Source organism: Anopheles gambiae, chromosome 2 (assembly GCF_943734735.2).
Source record: "Anopheles gambiae chromosome 2, idAnoGambNW_F1_1, whole genome shotgun sequence".
Taxonomy (NCBI): domain Eukaryota; kingdom Metazoa; phylum Arthropoda; class Insecta; order Diptera; family Culicidae; genus Anopheles; species Anopheles gambiae.
The window spans coordinates 101,647,632-101,671,437 of NC_064601.1; the positions used below are offsets into that span (position 1 = coordinate 101,647,632).

Genomic DNA, 23,806 nt, shown 5'->3' on the forward strand with positions numbered 1-23,806 from the left:
CGAGTCGCGTTGGCAAATGTTAGGTTTGGGGTTTAACTGGAGGCTTAAAGTAATAACGGCACTCAATGTGAATTTTAACATTTTTAAATGTTTTGTTCAGTTTTGTAATGTCTTCTGGTACATTTGACACTTTGATGTAGGTACACTATACAAAATGGCAATTTATTCACAAGATATCACACAAATATCCTAAACAATTGTGCCATAAGGCATCACAGCTAGAATATGTTATATTGTTGCACTTTGGAAGTTCATAATAATCATTGGGACATCATCGGGGACTATTGAAAGTTGGGAACTTTTATTAAAATTTAACATTTAACAGCTTGGTAATGTGTTAAGCTTGATTTCAATATTCCTAAATGCCTAAATAACAAAAAAAAAATCAACTATAAAAAGTATTTATAACACACGAATCGGACAGGATGTTTGAATTGTATATTTAATTTACAACCACTTCGTACCAGGTACGGATGTTACCCATTAAAATACTTCATGGAAAATCGACGACCTGCTCCTCCTTGCTCAGCGGACTTGGGTGTCAAAATAACAAACAAAACCAACCCAAGGTCAATAAAGTCACCACAGTGTGAGACGTGGAGGACGTAACAGTAGCGAATTTCTCAGTATTTTGGAAGTATTCCGAGCACTCGCTACCGTTCGGATGATACCGACACCACACACAAAAAAACACATATTTTGGAGTTAGAGGGCAGATAATAAAAGTAAACCTTAACCTCCAGCCGGTGTGGTTTTCCTTGTTTTTCTCGCCTGAGGATGCTGTCTGGCAGACGCGCCCCGGTACATGGGATGATTGCTGTGTGCGTAAATTTGCACCGTGTATCCTGATTCTGATCCTTGCCGCTGGTTCCACGAAGAGCTTCAACCACCGTTCGCTGGCCGGCTGCTACGCCGGCAATGAATTTGTTAGCAGTGGTTTAGTGTGCGCAAAGCGAGCAATCGTTCGAAATGAAGTAAGATAGAATTTTATGTCGTTTAGGCCTTCAGAAAGCGGGGTGGGTGTATCGCATGATGCACAAAAAAGAAGAGCAGGAATGAACAATAAAGTTGAGAAACCGAGAGGATGAGAGGCGCCACCTTTGCGGACTTAATCGGGAGCTGCTCCCAGCTAGGCCAGAGGAGGGTGGGGAAGATAAGGTGAGGGACAGAAAAGTGTTAAGGAAAAATTAATGAGACCATTCCGGGAGTCGTCGTCGTCGGGGTGGAATTGAAATGCGAGAACATAAAGCGAGAAATGCCCATAAAACCCGGTGCAGAGCGCAAATTCAACCGGCACACGAACGCGCCCGCCCGGGGTGTGTAGGCTGGAACATAAAACATGACAGTATGGTAACGGGAGACCCCGGGGGCAACTGGCAGCAGTCGGTGAAGACACAATGCTGCTTCAAAGCTGCACAGGTTCGTTAGATATTTAACTAACCGATAGAGGGCGTCTGTGTGTGCGTTATGGCTCAAAGTTTTTTGGTGGATGTGCCGGTCGATCGAGGTGTTTTGTTTTTTCCTGTTGTTTTTGTCCGCATTTGAGCCGTCAGGGTGGAAGCTATTTTATTTTAAGCTGGAAGTGCTCTATTAAAGAAGACTTCTAAAATCGTGATTAGAGCTTAAAAAGCAAGAACTGATTCTTAAAAAAGGCCTGTTGAAAAGTCCTACTTCTGAAGAACACTTGGACTATTTTAATGCCTACAGAGTTTAAAAGGAACATTTTATCAATGTTTTTTTCTTTCTCTTACTCTGCTACCTTGTTATTCAGCATAACTGATTGGACATCACGAATAATCGTACCATCATTAAATTTCTGAATTAACATTTGCGAACTTGCCTCTGCCATCCGAAAAGTGTGCTCTTCAAACAATGAGCGCAATCAGGCACAGGCTGACAAAACAAAACAGCGAGCAAAAAGCACACGGCGACTCCCTGCTCACGGTACAATATTTATAATTCATTTTTCATTCCCTTGTCCCCTGTCCCCTCTTCCTGTCTGGGAAAATATTACTCCTTTGCGCTGCTACTAGCAGCGAGGAAATACCCATGCAGAAGAGAACCCGTAATCCGGGCGGGTAGCTAGCAACGTGTGTTAAAGTCGTCCTGATGATTGTATCTTGCAATCAGGAGGACGGTTTCAGTCCGTCCGTGCTCCAACCTCCAGCGCGCTCCACCGTTACTCCCGTGGGAAATGCATCCATCCGAATGCACTTGCCGTGAACCGTGAAACCGTAGCGCGCTCACTCTACCTCTAGCGTTCGTCATCTACGGGAAGGAAGGATACGGTGTCTCGAGGACTCGAAGGAAGCGAAAAATCGACAGCGAAAAATTGCACAGCTTCCGGGCTGCTGATCTTTCTCTCTCCTCTCCCCTTCTATTTCTCGCTGTATCGGAGGTCGTGTCTAGCGTCGTTGCGAGAAATAATTGAGTGTAGACTGTGTGTCTGCCTGCACCGATCTCTGGAAATTAAAGATGTCTATCGGGGAGTGGTTGGGAATGTCGTTGACAAGTACTGCACTTCCTTCCGAACTGCTGGAACGTTGAACTCTGTGCATCCTGGCGGTGGATCAGGCTTCAACTCGTTTCAATATAATCCTTCTCTTCCAGGTACGAAACATCGTTCTCGTATTCAGAAATAAGCTCGAACGAAATCGATGCTCCGTTCGGGCTCATTCGTTGTTTAAATTGAATGAAGTTTTGCACTCCAGTTAGCATAAAAAACCTGCTTTAAGCGATTGGTTAAGAGTATTGCTAGTTGCTGCTAGAACGCAACGTTCTGTTGAACGGACAAACAATAGAATGGAACAAGTTGTAGATAAAGTGAAGGATGCAATCTTCTCACTCATCATCTCATCATCTTCGTTCTGGCCGATTGATTGAATCGTTTTACCTCAACTTGGTAATTGAAGTGCTTCTCTCATGAACTAACTGCATAGATACACAAGATACACAGTAAGTATCGTATGCAAATACTTCAACTCGTGCAAGTATCAATTAGTTAATTAATCATAGTTGACCGCCTCCCCATACACAGACGACAGAGGAGCATAATTGAGTGCAACTCTCAAACGGAGCAATGTGTCTCTTGGTTTGTGTTCAATATTCATAGTGCCTCGTTTTTCGCTCTGTGTGTACCTCCCAAGATGCAACCCAATTGATGGAGAATTGATCATGGTACATCGTTTATTATTATTATGATGCGTGCCAACCCAACCCCACCGCATCAATATAGCGTCTGCTTGGGCAATGATTCATCAATAATAAGACACATGACCACTCTTTTGCTTGTACCCGCGGTGCAACATTGTAGCGCAGTTCTTAAACGGCATGAGCTGAAGCGGAAGTTATTGACAGGTTCGCTTCCTTTGCAAATGTCTGTAAAAGTGTTGCAATCACCAATGTTGTAGCAGCATTAAAAGCGTATAAAAGAGTATAAGCAGGTCAGCAAATGTTCGCGCTTGACGTTGATTGGGAATTGGGTTGAGAAAAGAGTTGTTACCATAGCACTGCTGTGTGGGCTGATGGAAACTTATTGAAAAAGGAAAAAGAATGCATTCTATTCTTTCTTCGATTCAAATGACAGCAGTATGGAACATGGTCTGTCAGCTCAAAAGTCGTTGGGAGATAACATAGTTTAGGAGGAGAGAATATTATTTTCATATTTCAAAAGCAAACTCACCTCCTCCCGTCGTTCAGTTTTCTCTCGTCGAAGTCTGTAGAACTGAAGATTTCGCATTTTTTTAGTAATATATTTTTGCGCATATCAGCCATTTTTCTTCCTAGACCCCACCCAGCCCTCGTGTGTTCAATATTCCTCGATTTTTGTTTCATTCAAGGGAGGATGTTTCGTTCTACGTTGTTTTTTTTTATACTGTCGAATGCTCTTATACACTTTGTTATCCTTCAGCCAGGTCCATGTTTGATGGAATGGAGTTGGCAATATTTGTTTCTACAGTCACGCCTCATTCTTCGTTGATTTCCTTTTTGCTTTGCCTCGAGCAAGGAAATATCCTGTTTAGTACTGTTCGAACTCCTCCGCGCCGCAAACTTCGATCACTGATTGAAGGGTCGTCAAAAGGGTCGTGGTGTGAGTGCAATGTAAACTTCCGCAATAGATCTACTACCACCCACAAGTCTTCACGCCCTGTCAGAAGAGCTTCATCTCATATCCCACCCGCAGGAGTTGAAGTTATCTTATTCCATCTTATGATGTGTTCCGCACCAGCACCGCGCCTCATTGACTGGTTGTGGCTAGGAATAACGAGCGTGAGGATTTTCGAGTAGATTCTACGGACTATCTGGAGGTATTGCTCCCCGGTATCATTTCCGGCGGGATTTACCTTGTTTGGGAATCAATCAAACCCAATTCTCGACGTAGGGTTAGAAGTGTCAATAGACTCACAGCACACAACACGATAACAATTTGGTCGGCATTGGTTGGGAGGGCTAAATTTACGGGGCTTGTGTGTTGTTATTTTACGACCAGTTAGGGCAAGAAATTGGTTGTGTGAGAAGTAGAGCGTTACTGTTCGGTTGGAAACTGATGTTTGGAGATGATATTATTGACTTATTGCACATGCTTTAGGTCCGAAAATATGCTACCTTTTATGAAGAATGTATACTGCCACATCGCAAGAAATGGGAATGAAAATAGAACATCAAAGTGTGATCCTTTTAGTAATTGATTATTGCATTCTACAAAAAATGGCAATATCATTAATTCGAAAAGTTTTCGCATTAAGGTTTTATCAGACTTCCAAATAAGTTTGTAGAAAAAAAAACCTAAATAATCTTCGCCGGGATGAGATTCGGTTTTGCGTAGGCAATGCATGGTTAATGGACTTTCCCTCTTTCCCTCTTAGTCGTCTGTCTGTTTAAAAAGTACGTGCTTTTTCGCTAATTGCACTTTCTTTCTTACCCCTCAATATGTTCACTTCCGGTTGCTGGTCCCGAGAGTACCTGTCCATTGGGCTAAAGGCTCCATTTTCCACCTAAAAGAAGTGCCTTTGCCCTCTGGTGCCCTTTTTGCAGGTGGAAAAGGAAAAGAAAAACGATACTTTCGAGAAGTGGGAAAATTGTCCTTCGCCGTTTTGTACCGTGCCGGTGTGTCTCTTCCTTGCCTGTCCCTACTTTCCTCTGCTTTGGGATAACATCTTACGCGGTTTTCTTGCGTCCCCTTGCTGCTCATTTGGGATAGTAACTTCCGTTCGTTGAATGTTCGTCGCTCCCTCGCCTAGCAACAAATGTTCCTTGCGCTAATTAACAGCACTCTGTGTGTGTGTGTGTGTGCGTTGCTCTTATATTGGGTGAAAGAAAATTAATTAAAAACTCTCTTCTTTTTTTATACTAAAAACGATCCAACTGCTGGGGAGACACAGGCTCTCCCACTCCACAGGAGCACCTTCTACAGGGGGGCTTCCCTTTTTGTGACAAATTATCTGCTGGCAATGGAGGTTTCCCCACCATTATTCGTCCCTCAATGCGCGCCGCGAGACAACCGTTCGCGGTGGAGGAAAAACGTCATCGAAAGAGATAAAAGTTTTGCCCTAACAATGCCTAGCGACACCGTAAACGTTCAAATAATGGAGCCCCCCCCATCCTATTAGGCCCCTTCTTCTTGCTGTGTGCGTTGACGCGGCCACTTCCTTGCGTGTCACATTGTGTGACACCGTGACACAAAGTGGGGGAAGAGTGTAGTAGTAGTCGTGCCTAGGAGCCGCGCGCTTTTATTACACGTTTTATGACGCCACACTCCTCCAGTCGGTCGGTGAAGAAGCGACCCACAAGGGGCTCGGCGTGTGCGGCGTCTGCATATCTTGTTGAGTCAAATTTTACGAGCGCTTATTCCTCATCCTTCGCGTCACCCGTAACTGTCAGGGAGGTTTTTTTTTTGTTTTGTTTTGGGAGGCCCAAACACCCATTTCCATTCGAAATTTGCGTCGGGAGTAATCCGCTTCCGGCTACCAGAAAACGCAAGTCGGCTCCACCGATGCCGACGACGACCACCTGTAACTTCCGGCTGGATAATCCTGCCTTCTTTGGGGGTTGGGACGAGTTTTCCTCTGTTTCTGTGTGGCTGTGTGTGCAGTGTGTTTATTTTTATAGCTTTCCCAATTGTGTCATAAAAATCGTGCGCGCCCTCTACCGTCGTCATTGTATTCACCTCCCCACCCCCCGGGGAAATGGAAGTGGGAAAGTCTGCCCTTGTGTCTTCCGCTAGACGCCGGCGTGGAATGAATTTTCCATTCCGGTTCGAAGCCTCGATGGATCAACTAACGTTAATGGGGATATAGATTTTTTCTGCTTCTTTCGCTTGCCACGGCGAATGTCGTAACTATTGATGAGGTCTAGATTTGCTGCAAACAGATCGAATGCTGGAATGCGCTCTTGTGGAAGACGAGAGGAAATTGATAACGATTATAGTTGTTGCTTCGCCGCATCATCAATGGCACACACCGTGGAGTGGGGAAGGGAGGAGTGATGGAAGTAGTTGTCGTCGAGATTGTTTGGCAAATGATTATTGCGAGGAACTATCAGCGTTGGAAGATTATGGCTAGCTTATTTTTATTAAATCGTTTTAGCAAAAAAAAAATGGTAAAAATTGAAGTTTGTATTATAGTTGGTTGTCTGGCGTCTGTTTCACAACATGGTTTTGACACGCCTAGAACTAGAAAGCCTGAGCATTGTTTTTTTTCTTTTCTTAGAAATGCTTGGTTAATTTGGAAGAAATGGAAAAAAATGAAGTTTACAGGGTTTTCCAAGTCATTTTCGAATGTGCACATAATTAATCAATGTCTCTAATATGTTTTCCAACAGCTGTCAAATGGTGTATTTGCCCCATAATGAAATTTCAATTTTTACACATAATTTTCAACACATCACAAATAACTGTCAAACTCAATCCAGTTTGTGATGTGTTGAAAATCATACTGAAGAAATTGAAAATTGTGATGATGGAAATGAAATATCATATTGATGTGGATTAACATCTTGCACGCGGTGAATAACAACGTTTACATTCGAAACTGACTTGGAAAGCCCTGTATTGTTTGCTATCTTACCATTTGTGATTAGTTGTCTGGTGCATTTCTCATTACATGTCTATAACATCGTTTATATATACAGGGTTTACGAGTCAACAACATTTTTCATTGCTTGCGAGATGATTTTCAACAAATGTCATATGTTGTATTGCGTCACAAACATTGTTCAGTTCTTTCGCATGATTTTCAACACGTCACAAGCTGGACTGAGTTTTACAGTTCTTTGTGATGTGTTGAAAATCATGTGGAAGAATTGAAATTATATTGTGATGCAAATGTTACACGCGTGACAGCTATTGAAAAACTGTATCTTGCAAGCGGTGAATAATGCTGTGTACATTGGAGACTTATCTCGGAAAACCCGGTAAGGAATAGGGTCAGATTCTATTATAACTTCGATTTCCTTGAGTCGTTCGTTACCTTACATTTTGTAGATGTAGAATTCCAATTTGAATATGATTTACATAGATAACTTTAATTTGACAACTATGACCATGAGCCCAATGAATCTGCTCGTTATTTTCATTTAAAAAATATTTGTTCACTATAGAATCCTCGCGATACTTAATTCTTGATATTATTGTCTACCAAAGTCCAACGAAACCTTCCCGAGAGTTTTGATTGCTTGATAGAATGTGAACCAGTCATTACCCGAAACCGGAAACAAACAGACGACGCTCAACGAATGGAAATAAGTTCCTGTTTATTCCGTTTTTTGAAAATTGGTCACCGTGTTGTGTATCTCCACAGTTGTTCCTCCAACAAGTTGATGAATAAAATTACTACCTTTTTTGTTTAGTAGTTTTCGGCGAAAACGTTACGCATTTCACCGTTAATTGTATGCAACGTCGCAAAGTCGTTTGCATTAATACACTCGGCAAAACGGTGGAATACATAATTTCTTGCAATTGCTTCTTCTTCTCGTCTTCGATCGTGTCGTTTGGCACCATTTTCCAAAACCTCCTTCTCCCCCTGTTGTGTTCCTTCCTGTTGCAGTGCTGGGCGACAATTTCCTTATCCTGGAGGGGAAACAAAAGGAGGAAATTACGCTTGTACGTTCGTCGCTTGACGCTCCTTTCTTGAACGAGCAGAAGAGGAAGGATTCGTTGAGGTGTGGGAACCTAATCCCTTAAGTAAATATAATTTCTTCCATCGTTCGTTCGTTCGTTCGGTACGCATCGCCTGGTTTGTCCTCCAGCGCGGGGCGACATTTCAGCAAAATATGTAAACGTCTTCCTACTTCTTTCGTCGCTTGTTCAAGCATTTTACTCCTTCCGGGTTTGATGTAGCTCCCTGTGTAGTACGGCCTGTTGTCACCACATTGCTTCAGTTTTTCATTCCACAGTGGTGCAGAGAACTGGAAGGATTTCGAACCATAATGATTCACTGAACGTCGTCGAGTCTGCGCGGGGGAAAGGGAAACAATTAATGAGAGGCAAGCCGAGGCCACGTTCCTGTGCCACGGATAGCAAACTTCCTGGTTGTGGTCCTCTCCATCTGACTGAAGTTTCGTTTGTGCAAGAAATTTCCTGCCCCAGGACGGCTGCCCCCCAGCTCCAGGCAATGTATGCGAACAATGGCATTTTCTTAGTCTCGCCAAGGGTTTTCATCCCCCCTTATTTCTACTACCGGAAGAAAATGGACCGTTGCCAAGTTTTTACCATTGTGTTCAGCTTTATTTCTTCTGAAAGTGAGAGGGGGGGTTCAGTGAATGAAAAAAGTGTGCGTCTGTGTGGTCCCCTTTTTCTTCGATTTGTCAATCGTGTCTGTGAAGGGGGGAAAGGTACAGTTTCGATCACAAAATGAACGGTTCTTTTGTGTGGTGGGTGTGATGGGTTTGGGTAGACAAACTGTGTCACCAACATACCACACTGGAAAGAGAGGGGGGAGAAACCACTTCCCAGTGACTGACATTCGAGTGGTCCTGTGTGTCGTCCTGTCTTCCGAATCTTCCCGGCCGCCTTGATCCTTACTTCTAAAGGGACAAAGTAAATAAGCAGTGGAATCGTTCCGGAGCCGTTTATTGAGGTTAGATGCCTTTTTTTCGTCAGTATGTCTGGAAGTGTTAAGCGTTGATTAAAATTCTATTGGACTACATTCTTGCTGTTAATCGGTTAGGGTCTTCATCGGAGAAAACGAAAATAGACACTTGAGGATAGCGGTGTGGTCCTCCTCCACTCTAAGCTATTTATGTTGAAATTGGTTGGCTTGGAGCGGCCTGGACTTCATTCAAGTTAGATGAAAACGTGTCAAAATGAGTTTCGCACTGATGAGAATCGCGTTCCAGTGGCAGGAGGGTGGAATGTAAATTTGCTTTCACTTCATCCTTGTGCCACCGTGCGAAATGATCCTTGAAATGGATGCTGCACAGTGTTTGTCAGGAGAAAAACTAATATTGGAATAGGTCTGTTTTAGGAATCGTACATCCGAATCGTTTTTCAAACATTTCAGACCAAAAAAATCTTATTTCTTTCTTACTCAACTACTCTGGACTGGAATAAATTTGTGCCACAATCGATTGGCAGCGTTCTGGTAACGCAGTAACGCTTCAAGTACAAAACGCTCCAGACCGGAGTATTTTTACGTACAACACCCAACTCAACTATTATTAGGACGTAATGAAGAGCGAAATTTTATTAATTGGTCCTGCTCTTAATGCCTCAGCCTTCGGAGACGACAACGAATAGTAAAAGAAGTGCTCGAGAGAGGCAGTCCTACTTTACTCGGCATGGAAACACTTCACAACAGCACAAGCGCTTGTTTCGGGGAAATGGCGATAATTGAGCGACATTTTTCATTCCGACTGTTGCTCCGAATCCCAAAAGGATCCGCGCGCGCTTGACTATGGAAATGTGTTCCACTTGTTGGACCGCGCGGGCCCCAAGTACCTATGGTAGCGATGGATGGATGGATCGATGGTTTGTGTCTCTGTTCCTACCAATAAACATGCCTCATCGAACTTCACGGCTGGTAGTGGTGTTACTCTCTGCCAGAGCGAAGGAACTGGGGTCTATTATTTAGTCCGTAATGGAAATGGAACGGAAAATTAATGAGTGTAATTTGAGAAGAAGTTCTTAGATGCGAGTAGTTGAGCTTGGGGGCGAATGGTGTAACGGGAGGCACTGTTGGGTTTTAATGGTTTCGTTTTTTGGAGTAAATACTCCAATGCTTTCTTAATATTTTGTCTTCAAAGCGATTCTGGTTGTTATTTCATTTTTTTGCTGGAGTTTTATGGATTTGGTCGTTTACTCTCAATACACTTATTAAACTTAGCATAATTTTTATGTATTTTTGATTAAAATGTCCTCTTTTTATTTGAGAATGAAAGTTTACGGTGTGTTATCTACATCTACTACAAAACGACCTGAAATATACAATTGATATTCTTATTAGACAAATTATAATTCTGTTGTTAAAATGTAAGCCCCTCGATCGCACTATCGCATCCAGCTTCAATATTTTTACGATAATGGGGGCCTTCACGATTCTAGTTAGTTTTTTGTATGGAGTTTGACAGTTGGAGGCTGAAATCATGTAAACACTCCATACAAAACCACACAAAAAACTAGCCTGCAATTTTCAGTCTAGATTATTCTAGCCTCAAAGCTAGAATTAGATTCGAGTACCTGCTCGAAAATACGGTATTGTTTACATTTATCCCTAGGTGCATTAAAGAGATCAGGTGGTGGAATTTAGAATCAAAGTGTATGTCATAGCATTTTTTTATAACCAAATTTGAACATCAGTTTTTGACAGAACCAGTGGAAACTTTTGCTACAAAGAGCTTTCTGGAGGCTTAACGAAAACTCAAAACACTCTTACAATCTTCATTCAGAAGCAGAAGCGATAAAAATCAGCCTTCTAAATTCATACACCTTGGGATAAGCACACCTGTATATTATACTCACTTAGATAGCTGCTCGAAAATTGCTATACAATGCAAACAGCTGACAGGCTGAAATTTCAGCCTACGAACTTCAAAAGGAAAGGGCCCCAATAATGGTGATCAAACGAATGTTAATTTAAAATATGTCACGGCTTCTTCTTGTGCAGAACACTTAAAATTAAGCCTCACAAATTATGCTGCTATGAAGGTCGTAGATTTATGATAAGCAAAGAGATATTTTTGATATCTCTGCTGACGAGGACATCATCGAGTAGGCACGAGTCATTCTATCCTATTTCAACAGTTTATTTATAGACTATCTTTCCGTCAGTAATCAATGTCAAACTGTGTAAAAAGAAAGGCTTAGCCTTAATACCCTTTCCTTCCTATAAAGATACATACACCCAGAGCATTCGCGTTGAAACTTTTCCGTTGTCACCATCATGTGGTGGTAATGTGTGGTAATTTAGATAGAGCCCAATAAATCCTGCGGTTTTCGGGAACGATCAACATGTGGCGGCAACCACCAGCGCACCACCACCATCAAACACATTAACCGACACTAATCGCGCACGAATAATTACTGGTGCCTATAATTCACCGTCTTAACGAAAGGCGACTTTATCAGCGAACGTTCGGCGTTGTGACCTCCTTCCTCTTCCTCCCGCGCTGTTAAAAGTTAGAACCCCTTTTTCACACCGGGCCGGAACCGTTCTCATCGCGTTAGTTGGAAAAATATAGCACCAGCAGCGAGTGATGTAAACCTTACGATAAAACTCCCTTCCGATGTGGTATGTGTGTGTGTGTATAGGGAAGTGCTGTTTATTGTGTCGACGGCGAAGACTTTTCCAGCAAAGACGTGGAATGCCACGATCACGGCCAGCGCGCAGGTTCAATTGCTTTCCGGGGTCGGGTCTGGTACGTGTCAACGCATTTTCCCTCGCGCACAAACGCGTTCGGTGTGACAGTCTGCCACGGCTGCACTCGATTGATGGGATTTTAGAGACGGTAAAGTCTCTCCACAATATGAGAAACGTGAGGGACGGTTGCGTTGTAAATTTAGCTACGCTCGCGCTCGAGGGAAACATCGACGAAGGGTGCAACACTTGTCAGGCTCAAAATTTCCTCAGACCCGTTTTTTGAAGGGCTCTGGATGAATGAATCGCTGCGCTCTCTGCTCTTAGTGTAGTGTATGTGTTGTGTCGCATAGCTTAATTCTTCAGCGCAACCGGGGCGAAACTACTCCGCCGTAAACTCGGGGTTACGGTGTGAGGGGCAATAAAGGGCCCAAACAAACAAGGGGGACTCTAGAATGGGGAGGGACGAAAGGCAGCATTTATCTACAAACAAACACATCATCGTCCATATTGCCCCCGTGGAAAATCGGTTCTTAATTTAGAGATTTTTCTCATTAGGGAGTAATTGTCCCTTTTTTTCTCGCCTACACAATGCCCATCGGGTTTTCCCGCTGTTTCAACTTGGAAGATGACGTGAGCATGTGGTTTTATGGTGGGGGAATAGTTGCCTCGAAGGAAAGCATGCCTTAGATGTGAGGGGAAAGGTTTATTGTAGTTGGGGTGCAGTCCCACTCAACTGTCTGGAGTAAAGTTCTGAACAGGTTCAGATATTCAAATGCCTTCAGTGTGCGGCAAGAAAGTAATGAATGAGAGGGAAAAGTGTGATTGCATTGCCGCCTTCTTCAATTTAATTCAATTTTATGTACGTTGTGTGGTGCGCTGGTATGTAGAAACACCATACTTCTTCATGCACAGACATCTTTATCGAAACTGTGTTGGGTCCTTGAGCTTAAGTCTAGCTAAATTGTGTTCTTCAGTGTGCCGGAAAAGTTGTGGTAAAAATCAAACAAACAAGACTGCACATCACAAACAGTTCAGTTGTACGATTGTGCATCCTTCTGTAACTTTGTAACATGCATCGCTAGCTTCAGTTTGAGTGGTTTCTTGCGGGATGGGAAATAAACTTCGAGAAGAACACATACCATTGTCCTTGGTGTACCGTTGTCGATACCATTCCTTCCAGTACATTAGTTATCGTAAAGGAGGAATGATTGTTGGGAACAGTAACGATCTACTTGAACTCTTAGCGCAAGATGTTGGGGTTGTAGTTTGTAGTATAAGACTCTGATATTAGGTTATTGAACGCGGGGAGTAATATCCATATTATTCATCACATGACTTCTTTTCGTCAAAAGCTCGTAAAATATTCCTTTACATTTTTGACAATGACATTTCCCAGACGAAAGTTTTACTCACACAATCATCCTCCCTTTTGGAACCGAATGCAGAACCCATAAGGTTAAGCGTATGCTGATCACATTCCCATGCGAAGTAGACAGATTCCAGAAGAATTCGGTTTGACGGCAGCTACTAACGTGTGTGTATGTTTTTTTTCCTGTTTTTTCTCTTTTCCAGTGGACTGAACTTCCAGGATCTGATGGTGCGACTCGGTGCGATCGATTCGCCGCCAAAAACTCCTACCATCCTCGGTTTCGAGTGTGCCGGCGAGATTGAAGCCGTCGGTGAAGAGGTCGAAGGATTCAAGGTAAGTTTCGTGACGGTTATTCCTTCCGTTTCGGGAGGTTGTTTTTTTTTTGTTTGGTTCCAGAGGCTTTGATTGATAGAGAAGGTGGAGGAAGGAGTCTAAAAATTAAATTATTGTTCAGTTCAAACTCCTGCATGGTTATGGTTTTTTTTTTGCAGTTGGAAGAAGGATCAGAAAGTTGTATCTTCGTATGCCACGACGAATGATTTATTTAAATCGGTTTGTTTGGGAAATGTTTTTTTTCCACTTTTTTTGCTTCGTTTGGATTGCTGTTGGAAATTGTTTTCTTTTTTTAAATATCCATTTCGCCTAACTTTGCGTTCGGGAAGGCAGTTTTTACCAATCACCATGTCTGTCTCTGGGCCTGTAAAAATAAAGCTTACTCCCCTAGACGCCGGAAGACCAGGTACAGCAGCAATCCAAACCTATGATTATCCTTCCTCGATGGTGGGTAACCTTCCCTTCTTCTATGCGATCGGTTGGACGTGTTGTGTGCCGGTCGTTAAATCAACTACCGGTCGGTCCGCTCGTGTAGAGCTTTGTACGTGAAAAATAGACCAACCAACCATACACACAAAAGCATGAAGAGAGTAGTACGTGCACATTACTCAACCTACGGATCCGTCCATCGGGCAAAAGTACAAGTGGCAGCAGCAGAAAGTGAATCAGTTGATTACGAATTGTGGTCACGTTTCCACTTCAACTCGGAGAGAAATTCAGGAAAAAACAGCGAAAAAAGAACCGAAGGAATAAGCGGCGTCCTCTCTCACATCCTATCAGTTCGAATTTCCATCATCATCATCATGATCATTGTTGGCGCTACCATGAAATTGAGGAGTGGGAGGTGGCGGAGTCTATCCAGGTGGTCAAAGTATCATTATAATCAACATCCTGAATCTGGTCTCCGTGTGGCCCCCCGGACGTTGCGAGGTGGAAAACTTCAGTCCCAACAACAACCAACCACCGTGAGACGACGACACATGGTGAAAGTTCAGAGACTTCACTTCAGAGCACTTTTCTTTTCGTTTCTTTTCCGGAACTCGGTTCCGTAACTACTGCCAAGAACATACGTGTACGTGCGTCCTAGAGGGCTTCCACGGAACACAGCGAAAAAGCTTTGTTTCTTGCGTTTTTGCTGATCATGTTTGACATCTGCGGAAGAATATGGTTTGTTGGAATTGAATTTCGGAGTTGCATCTGGTTCCGACTTTTCGGGCCAAATGAATTACCGACGATGTTCAATGGTCATCGACCGAATGGGTGTAAATTTTGATGCTTTTCCTATTGGAAGTTCATCTTGTTTACAGCAAAAAAACTTTCGGATCGGAAAATTCCCACCGACAAGTTTGGGATACTTTTGACCCCTCAGAGTCATTTGTGAGCTGATCATGATCATTCGATTATTTCTTCGTATTTTTCCCGCAAACAGAAACCTGCTCCAACTATTTTCAAACCACAAGTTAAATCAAATATCGATTCGATTGGTGGATGTGTGTGTGGAGTGCTCACAGACGGAACGTTTTGCTGTCCGGTGATGTATGGCGGCAACGTTCGGTCTGTTCGGTCAAAGTTCCAACCAATCAATAATACATGTACTTAGTGTTATTGTGGCACTCACTGCGTCATTGTGTGTGAGTGTAAGTAGATGATGAGAAAAAGTTGCAGATGGTTGGAATAATCGTACAAGAAGAGCAAAAGTTTTCGCTCGGGGAAGGATCCTTTCGCTCGGTAGAGCTGCTCAAGACGAGAAGGGCCCATGGGCCAAAGTTGTTGAAAGCATCGCGCTCAATTTTAATAATTTCCATTTGCCATACTTCAATGAGCATTCGTTTGTACCGCTTTCTTTCGACGACTTGTACCTATTCTTATCCTTTTCTATCTCTTCTGTTCACGTTCACAGGTTGGCGATCGTGTGGTGGCCCTGCCGGAATTCCGGGCCTGGTCCGAGCTGGTGGCCGTCCCGACCAAGTACGTCTATCACATTCCGGACGAGATGACATTCCAGGACGCGGCCGCCATCGTGATGAACTATCTGGTCGCCTACATTCTCATCTTCGATCTGGTGTCGCTGCGCGAGGGCAAGTCGATTCTGCTGCATTCCGTCGGCGGTGGTGTGGTAAGTAAAGCATCCCACAAGGATGTGAGAGCACCACCAACATAGGGTGGAAGAATATTTCGTCTTTTCTTAAGCCAAAGTGTATTTTATCGTTCAAGAGAGAAAGAGAAGTAGATGCGGATATATACGGTTGCCTTTGAGGCTACGTCACTACGCCTTAACAGTTCTTATGGTATTGGAGGAGCAGTTTTGCCGATTGTTAAGCTGTTGCTGACCGTCCAGCGGGGGTTGGTTGGTGGTTCAATACAGTTTCCAGCCCAAAAGATATCCATCAGAGGGATGATGGAGCAGAAGGATGGTGCCCACTCGATCCCGAAACTCCCGGGATTTTGGTTGTGTGGGTTTTCGGACACGCATATTAAACAAACGGAACGTGCCCGGAACCGCAACGATTCGGATCAGCCGCCGCGCTGTGTATTTCCGGCTGCTTAATGCGGTGGAAATTGATGGTAGAAAATAAACCATCGTCGTCGGTGCTTTCGGAAATTCGTTTTCACTCCCCCACTATAAACCCGAAACGCCATACCCGTGGGCCAGATCGCGCCTGGGATATTTTACGGTTTCCAACCGCTTTTTTAGCCTCCTTTTTTATATGTTGGAAGGCAACACTGCTGTTAGCGGCTGATGAATAATTGGGTGAGAAGTGCGTCGCCAACACCCCGGTCAGAGGGCCCAGTTTGCTCTCCTGTATGCTGCAAAACGATTCTTTGTTTAGGAGGATTTCATCGATCCTTATTGCTCGTTTTTTTTACGACGACGGTCGTCGATTTGCAAACACTGGGGCGGGTCGGTACCGATATCCTTGGTCCATTATTTACCTGTGGTTGTATCGATTTGCCATTTCAGCACTCTTGCATGCGTGCCTTTTACCAATCGGTTTAATTTACTTTACCTTCCGGAGGTCTTAAAAACACATCTCCGGATGGAAAATAACGCTCCATAAACTCTCATAGGCCCTGAGTTCGTTTTAATAAAAGTGACGATGAATCACACATAAAAGGTTCAAAATTAGATCAAGGATTGTGATGTAAAAAATGGTGCAAAAAAACAAAGATTCGAACTAGAACAGGAAGCCACTGATTCGTGTGTTCAACCAGGGAGAGGTGCTTTACGGGGTTAAAACTTTCACCGTGCTACGGGCGGATATTGTTGAACATGAATGCCGGCGCCGAAGCGTCGTGTTTGGTCGTCCTTTCCCTTCCTTTAATTATACGTCGATGTACGGGGCGGGTGTAAATTGCACCCCGTGCTCCAATATCGGTGCCAATATGGCGAGCCGGTATCGCCGACGACATGGGCCCGAACCCAGCGTGTTGTTGAGCCCATGCAGAATTGTGTCAAGAACGTGTGTCTCGGTGCATTTCCTGGGCAAGGCTGTGGAGAGGTCTCTTGCTAGCGTTGTTGGTTTCTGGCGCCGCTAATTCGCTGCAAAATAGATGTAGCTCCTGTTGGATATTACTGGGGCGAATAGAATTTAATTCGCTTGACGAAGCCTTCGACCACCCTCCATGCTGTGAAGGACGTGAAAAAGGTAGTATCTCACAGTCGTGTCCTGGTCAAACAAAGGGTAGTCAGCCAACAGAAAGGGTAGCTTTCGCCTTCGTTTGTTTGAGGAACTACCGTGTACATTATTAAGCAGCCTTTTTATTGGTTTTGCGCAGCAATTTAAAAATCGAGCACAAGGTCCAAATAGCGTCAAAAGCGCTCGTACGTTTGCTGTTTGCTGCAACGCAAATGTAAAGAAAAGCTGTAACGTTTGGGAGCTGCTTTTCTTTTTCGGGCTGGAGCTCCACGTTGTGGAAGGTTCGGGTTCGTCGTTTCGTGAAAGCTTTTACTCTTTCTCTTCAGGCGGGCGGGAGAATCTTACACGCATTATTACCCTTTCCTATAGGACTCCCGTAATTACCTTTTCTTATAGCAATCACGTAGTGCCAGTGAACCCATTCTACCGCCTTTGCTAATGTTGCTACTAAAACAGGGCTACATGCATGTATTATTGAGCAGGACGAAATCGATCGCACTATGGCGGCCGGCGGCGTGTTTCTCTTTCACGCAGGACGCCGTTTCAATTCCGACCCCTTCGAAATGGTTTAGTTCTTCGTCATCCGAATTCGGGGGGAAATAAATCTTTTTTTTTACAATTGGAATACTTCCGAACGCTCAATTGCTGTGCTGTCTGACTCTCCTGTCTGTAGTACACGTGCGTCTGGGTCTTTCCAATGACCTCCATCACACTGTGGTCTAATAGTGTGTGTTTGGTGTACCGCTGGGGGCCATCAGACCCAGGCACCGGTACCGGTAATTGATCGAGACAGACAGTCGGGCGCCGGCAAGGCAAGGCAAGGAATATAGGAATATAAATATCGCAACTGAAATAAGGAATATGCTGGTAGGGCTGGTAAGTTACACTGTCGCCCAGTGGTCTGGCTAATGGATATTAGTTAGGCCTTTTTGAACAACTCGAGGGTCGGGTTTGGACAATCGCGGAAAGGAGAATGTTGTGTACAATTAATGTTGTACCACTGTGCAAATGCAATTTTCACCCTCCTGGGTTTTTTTTTGGCGTTGCTCGCTATCACCTCCGTTATTATGACTAATGCGGGTACGCCGCTGTTGCATCCGGAACGTTTCCCTACTAGCCTGCTTTCCCCTTGAGTTGGTAATGTTATGTCAGCTAAATGAGATTTACAAATCGCTGATTGGTGTAGCTGCAAACGGTCGGATTGATTGATTTCGAAACACACATACACACGCACATTAGTGGTGTTGTGCGAGTGTGCCAACATCGGAGAGAGGGGTCAGAAAAACAACCCCATGTTATCATCAGTGATCGATGGTCTTATCACTTGGTTGGCATCAAATAAAGCGAAACAAATTTCGATGATTAGTATGGATATGATGCACACGCTAAATATAGGCTGGCGACAGAGCCTCGCTAGAGAGTTGGTTTGGGCAATTTTGGGTAATAAATATTAAACATTCATGAGGCATTTTTAAGCGGTGCGAATGACAGCAGTCTTTTGTGAGTCATGTTTAGAAAGCTCCAACTGCTTTAATGATATTAAATATTAAACGCTTTTGTGATATCTCCTTCTCAGGAGGATGTCATGCAAATAAAGTAAGACATAAAATCGGTATGTCTGCAGAATAATATAATCTATAACGTATGTCGTCTGCGGACAATACATTTCTCTCACCCTGACAATATTGCATTTTTGTCATTTTAAATCATAAGAAATGTGTTTGTGCATCTCCACACTGAGCAAGACTAACCCAAAAGGGCTATAAAACGTTTGCTTGTTCTGATGTCTCTATTTTGAACCAGCTATGACGTCCGCTGTAGATGCGACACACATTATTATCTGGCCCAGCCCCATGGAATGTACGTTCCGTGTAATAATGTCCCCGTTGTTCCACTCCAGATTGTTGCCGGACACTGGGCCTTGGCTTCTTGGTGCGCGCTGTGTCTCCGTCCCCGTGCTATGTGCACAATGGATTGTCTTGAGCTTATCTTCCTTTCTTTGTACCGATGACTTCAGAGGATTTGCCTCTTCACGTGCACTTATTGAATGCTGGACATCGTTAGGGACCGACCTAAGAACAAGCACAAGCATCACGCAAGCATCTGACTCACACACATTGGGTTAATGATGATATGGACCGAGTTATGGAGCCCGTCCCGATGGCAGCAGGGGTCTACACCGTTGTGGCACGTTGTTGTGAAGCTGCCCAGAAGACAGACGTCTAGCATGCCAATAAAAAGGCTCAGGGTGGTCTTGTTCTGCTCCTCTTTGCTTCTCCACTACACTCTAAATTGACTAGACTGTGACAGTGGCACGTCATCGTTGTCATCATTTGTATAACGAGCACGACAATCAAATTATGCACCGAAGAGGAGGTCTGTGAAGGCAAAACTGTGCTGAAGTGCATTCGCAAATATTCGAAAGAGGCTTAGTTGGAGGGAGTAGTTTGTTGATATGGTTGGAGGCAGTTTTCTTAACAATAAATCACGCGCCTCACGATGGTTGTTGCTTTATTGTGGCATTATGCCTCTATATCGACCAATTTCCCCGTTAAGAATTGAGTAAATTTGTGTCTGCTTGTTGTGAAAATATGACACAACCCGCATGGCTTCGTATGGCGAGGGATCGCTTGCTCTAAAACTTGTTTCTTATTTTTCTGCTCTTCCTCAGGGTCAAGCCATCGTACAGCTGGCACGCACCGTGCCGAATGTAACCATTTTCGGTGTTTGCTCAAAGTCGAAGCACGAAGCACTCGAGGCAACCGGTCTGATTGACCATCTGATCGATCGTACCGACTATGTCAACGAGGTCCGGAAGTAAGTAAACGAAAGTGCTTGCTTGTTTGCCAGTTCCTTTGCCGCAGCGATGATGATGGATGGGGGGGATTGTGAAATAGACTGCCAAGTCTACAAAGAACGGTATTTTGATGGTGTGTGTGTGTGTGTGTGTGTTTTTTCCCCTTTTCCGCTTTCCAGGATCACGACCGAAGGCGTTGACATCGTGATGGATTGCCTGTGCGGTGAGGAATGCAACCGCGGCTACGGGCTGCTGAAGCCGATGGGCAAGTACATCCTGTACGGCTCGTCGAACGTTGTCACCGGCGAGACGAAGAGCTTCTTCAGCGTTGCCCGTTCGGTAAGTGCAAACAACGAGACGAAACGAGTGCCGGGAGGGGCAGAGAAACCGTGTGACAGTAAGCCTAACCTACCCTTTTCCCATTTCCCCCCCGGTTGCAGTGGTGGCAGGTGGACAAGGTGTCGCCGATCAAGCTGTTCGACGAGAACAAGAGCCTGGGCGGGTTCAACCTGCGCCATCTGCTGTACCAGCAGGACGGGTCCGAGTACGTGCGCTCGACCGTGGACAAGATCTTCGGGCTGTGGAAGGACGGCAAGGTGAGGCCGGTGGTCGATTCGGCCTGGGCGCTCGAGGACGTGGCGGAGGCGATGCAGAAGATGCACGACCGCAAGAACATCGGCAAGCTGGTGCTGGACCCGTCGATGGAGCCGAAGCCGAAGCCGGCCACGCCCGCCAAGAGCAAGTCGAAGAAGCAGGCCAGCGAGGACAAGGGCAAGAAGGACAAGGAGGACGACAAGAAGTCGGCCGAGAATGGGGGCGGCGACGAGAAGAAGGAGGAGGGCGGCGATGCGGCCGACGAAGCCAAGACGAACGGCGGGGAGGGCGGAGAGGCGGCCCACGTGAACGGGGACGGCGGGGCGGCAGAGCAGAAGGAGGAACCGGCCGCCGCCGCCGCCGCCGCTACCAATGGCGATGCGACGGAGAGTGGTAAGTTGTTGCGGGGGGGGGGAGTGTTTGATTGTCAAACAGAAAAGCAAAAATTGGGCATTTTAAATTAATATCCTTTTTCTTTCTCTTTCTCGCTTACAGAGAAGAAGGAATCGAGTTGAACGGTTAGCGGCACCGCAACCACACACTAGAAGCATTGCAACAAAGCACAACAACTATCCCAAAACCCGCTCCATCATTGAACTTTTTTACTGTTTTTTTTTTACTTCCACAACACACACCCCTGAACACACACACCGCGCGTCCCTGTGTCGCCAAACCAGCCAAACCTGGCTGCTGATCGTGCGCGGGGATCGCGCGTGCGTGCATCTGTCGGTGTTTCGTGTGCCACATTAAACAACAAACAAAACCCGCTCCTCCCTTCCCCACTTCGGCCCAGCTTCATCATCCCCACTGGAGGAATTGCAAAGATAAGAGGAAGAGCAGCAGCGCCGAGCAACTATAAATATATATATTATAAATATATCTAATGGCAAGCAAGCATACGAAAAGTCATACGCGGCAACCGAAATCATCACCCCCGCTAACCACCTAAACCCCCCTCTCAACTGCATCACACACTATGAGAAGCTACTACACTACAGAAAGGCCCGCCACTATAATGAAACATACACAGCAAGCAGTAACAGGACGGGGCGAACAAAACAAATAACACATACATGCGAACATAATCATATGATAATACGTGGGAAATGTTGCTCGTTAAGTGGAAGAACAGCCTGAAACTAGAGAAGCCAACGTTATGAAAAGAGGAAGTGGAGGGAATGTTTAGAAAACTGGCCAGGTATGCAACACGCTCAAACGATCTATACCGAGCGATCCGCCGCAGGAAGAGATCATGCAATTGGGTGGTTTGTGCGAACGTTGATCTCATCTCTCTTCATTCGTTTTCTTTCCTTGTACTTGCAAGTATCTTTGTTCTTTTTTTAAAATCCCCCATTTTGCTGCTTCCCGCTAAAGCCTAAACTATAAACGACAACGTCAAGATTTCAGCGTGTGTGGACATCGATATTCCTTGGCAGGAACGATTCAGAACGATAAATTTTCAGTGCGCGCGTGTGTGTGTGTGGCCTAAGAAGTAATAGCGTCGAACCAGGGCAGGGTTGTAGGGAGCAAACGAAGCAATGAAATCAGAATTGCGCACTAAATGGACATCTTCTCACACACAAGAGCACACAGCAACACACAAGACACACACCCTTACACACACACACACCCGAGCGCGGATACGATGAGGAGTATAATTAGGGGATCGGGATCGTTTCTTCCTTCTTTTTTTTAAATATGTGTCATTTTTTATGTAATATTTAAATATCTAATTGTAATATTTTTTTCATATTGTATTGTTTGCGTCGCCGTCACGGAAAAGCTGCTGCCCATAATGTATCATCATCCAGACCCTGCCTCCCTGTGTTATGATGATGGTGCCTGCAGAGCATAACTAATCGAAATTTATTCATTTTACGTTTTACCGGTATCATCATCGGTTTCGTTTTTCCGTTTTTTATGTAATTAATTACAGTAGGAGAGGTTACTTTCTTGCGCGCACTGAGGGTACGTGGGAAAGTAAATTCCAACAATTATCTGCTAAAATTATATAACACAAAAACGATGAGAAAAAGAACGAAAAAAAAAAAACACACATATATGTTAGCCATGATTTGCTCGTTCGGTTCCGGGTTTTCGGGTGTCCTTGTGAACCGTTTGTTTTTCCCAAATTAATCATCACCCTGAAGCGCGCGCTCCCCACATATATGCATTATTGTTCTTGTTTAAAACTATGGTTTTGTAGGTGTGTGTGTGAGTGTGTGTCATGGGCAACAGGCGGTGTTGTGTTATTGAGAACAAGAAAGGAACGCCCACAATAATGCACACAAATGCATCATCGTCTGCAGGAAGCATGTCAAAAGAGTATAGTAATTATATAAAAATATAATGGGGGTGTGTGCTTTTCGCATTATATCGATTTTTGTATAAATTAACGGAGGCCCCAGAGGAACGCGCGGATATAATTATTATTTTTTTACATTTTTACACAATTCGTCATGTTTTGCGACATAAAATGGAGATGAAAACAAAAAGTGGATAATAATTGTAAAGCCTGAGATTTATAAAAGGGTTTTGTGTTTTGTTTTGTTTTCTTTTTTTCCGAATCCCCCCTCATCATTCTCTTTAGCGTTAGTATTAATACTAATTGTTCACTCTACTGGTATAATTGCTCGCCAAAACTGCTTTACTCTTACTGCATTAAAACTAATCGTAAACCTAATTCACGCATATAATAACGGCATTTGATCCATTACGGCTACGACGGCTACTATAAGAAGCCGTGTTAAACAAAAAACCCCCGCTCTCTAGAGAGAGCTTTCCATGCTGACGGAACGTGATTCTTATACGAAATCTTTATAAATGCTACCCTAAAAGCGTGTAAACGTGTATGTATATGTATGCGGTGTAGGCTTCTTTCCACCCCAAAACCCCCCGGATAGTGGGATGTATATTTTGTTGGCTTTTCATACGATAATGACAATGATAACGATGATGATGCACTCTGTTGGCACTGTTGTTTCTTTGAGCTTCAGCAGATATCGTTAGGGCGGCTGCTCTCTCTCTCTCTCTCAGGGTGGGAAAATCTTCGTTCAAACCGAAGGGAATCCTGCTAAAATGTGCATGAGCAAAGAGTGCTTGAAGGGAGAGAAAGAGAGAGAGAGAGCGTGTTAATCTATTCTTTGCTATCAACTGTATCTGTGTAATATAAAATGCTATGATGATGAGGTGTAGAACGTACTAGTAGAGGAAGAGGTGACGATAAATAGTAGCCATAATTTGTCCCACTGATCACAAAATGCATACATTTATTTGGAAACGG

At 44.2% G+C, this 23,806-nt stretch overlaps 1 protein-coding gene across 1 annotated transcript in view; it reads left to right on the forward strand.

Moving 5' to 3' along the window:
* The window catches only part of LOC1277085 (synaptic vesicle membrane protein VAT-1 homolog-like), a 69,280-nt gene extending 46,227 nt beyond the window's left edge, over nt 1-23,053 (forward strand). The window contains exons 3-8 of the mRNA XM_061648001.1: nt 13,365-13,494; nt 15,395-15,610; nt 19,804-19,949; nt 20,109-20,268; nt 20,370-20,916; nt 21,019-23,053. Of these exons, the coding sequence (XP_061503985.1) occupies nt 13,365-13,494; nt 15,395-15,610; nt 19,804-19,949; nt 20,109-20,268; nt 20,370-20,916; nt 21,019-21,038 (1,219 nt within the window). The 3' untranslated portion in view covers nt 21,039-23,053. The remainder of the gene's footprint in view (nt 1-13,364; nt 13,495-15,394; nt 15,611-19,803; nt 19,950-20,108; nt 20,269-20,369; nt 20,917-21,018) is intronic.
* Nucleotides 23,054-23,806: the final 753 nt, after the last annotated feature.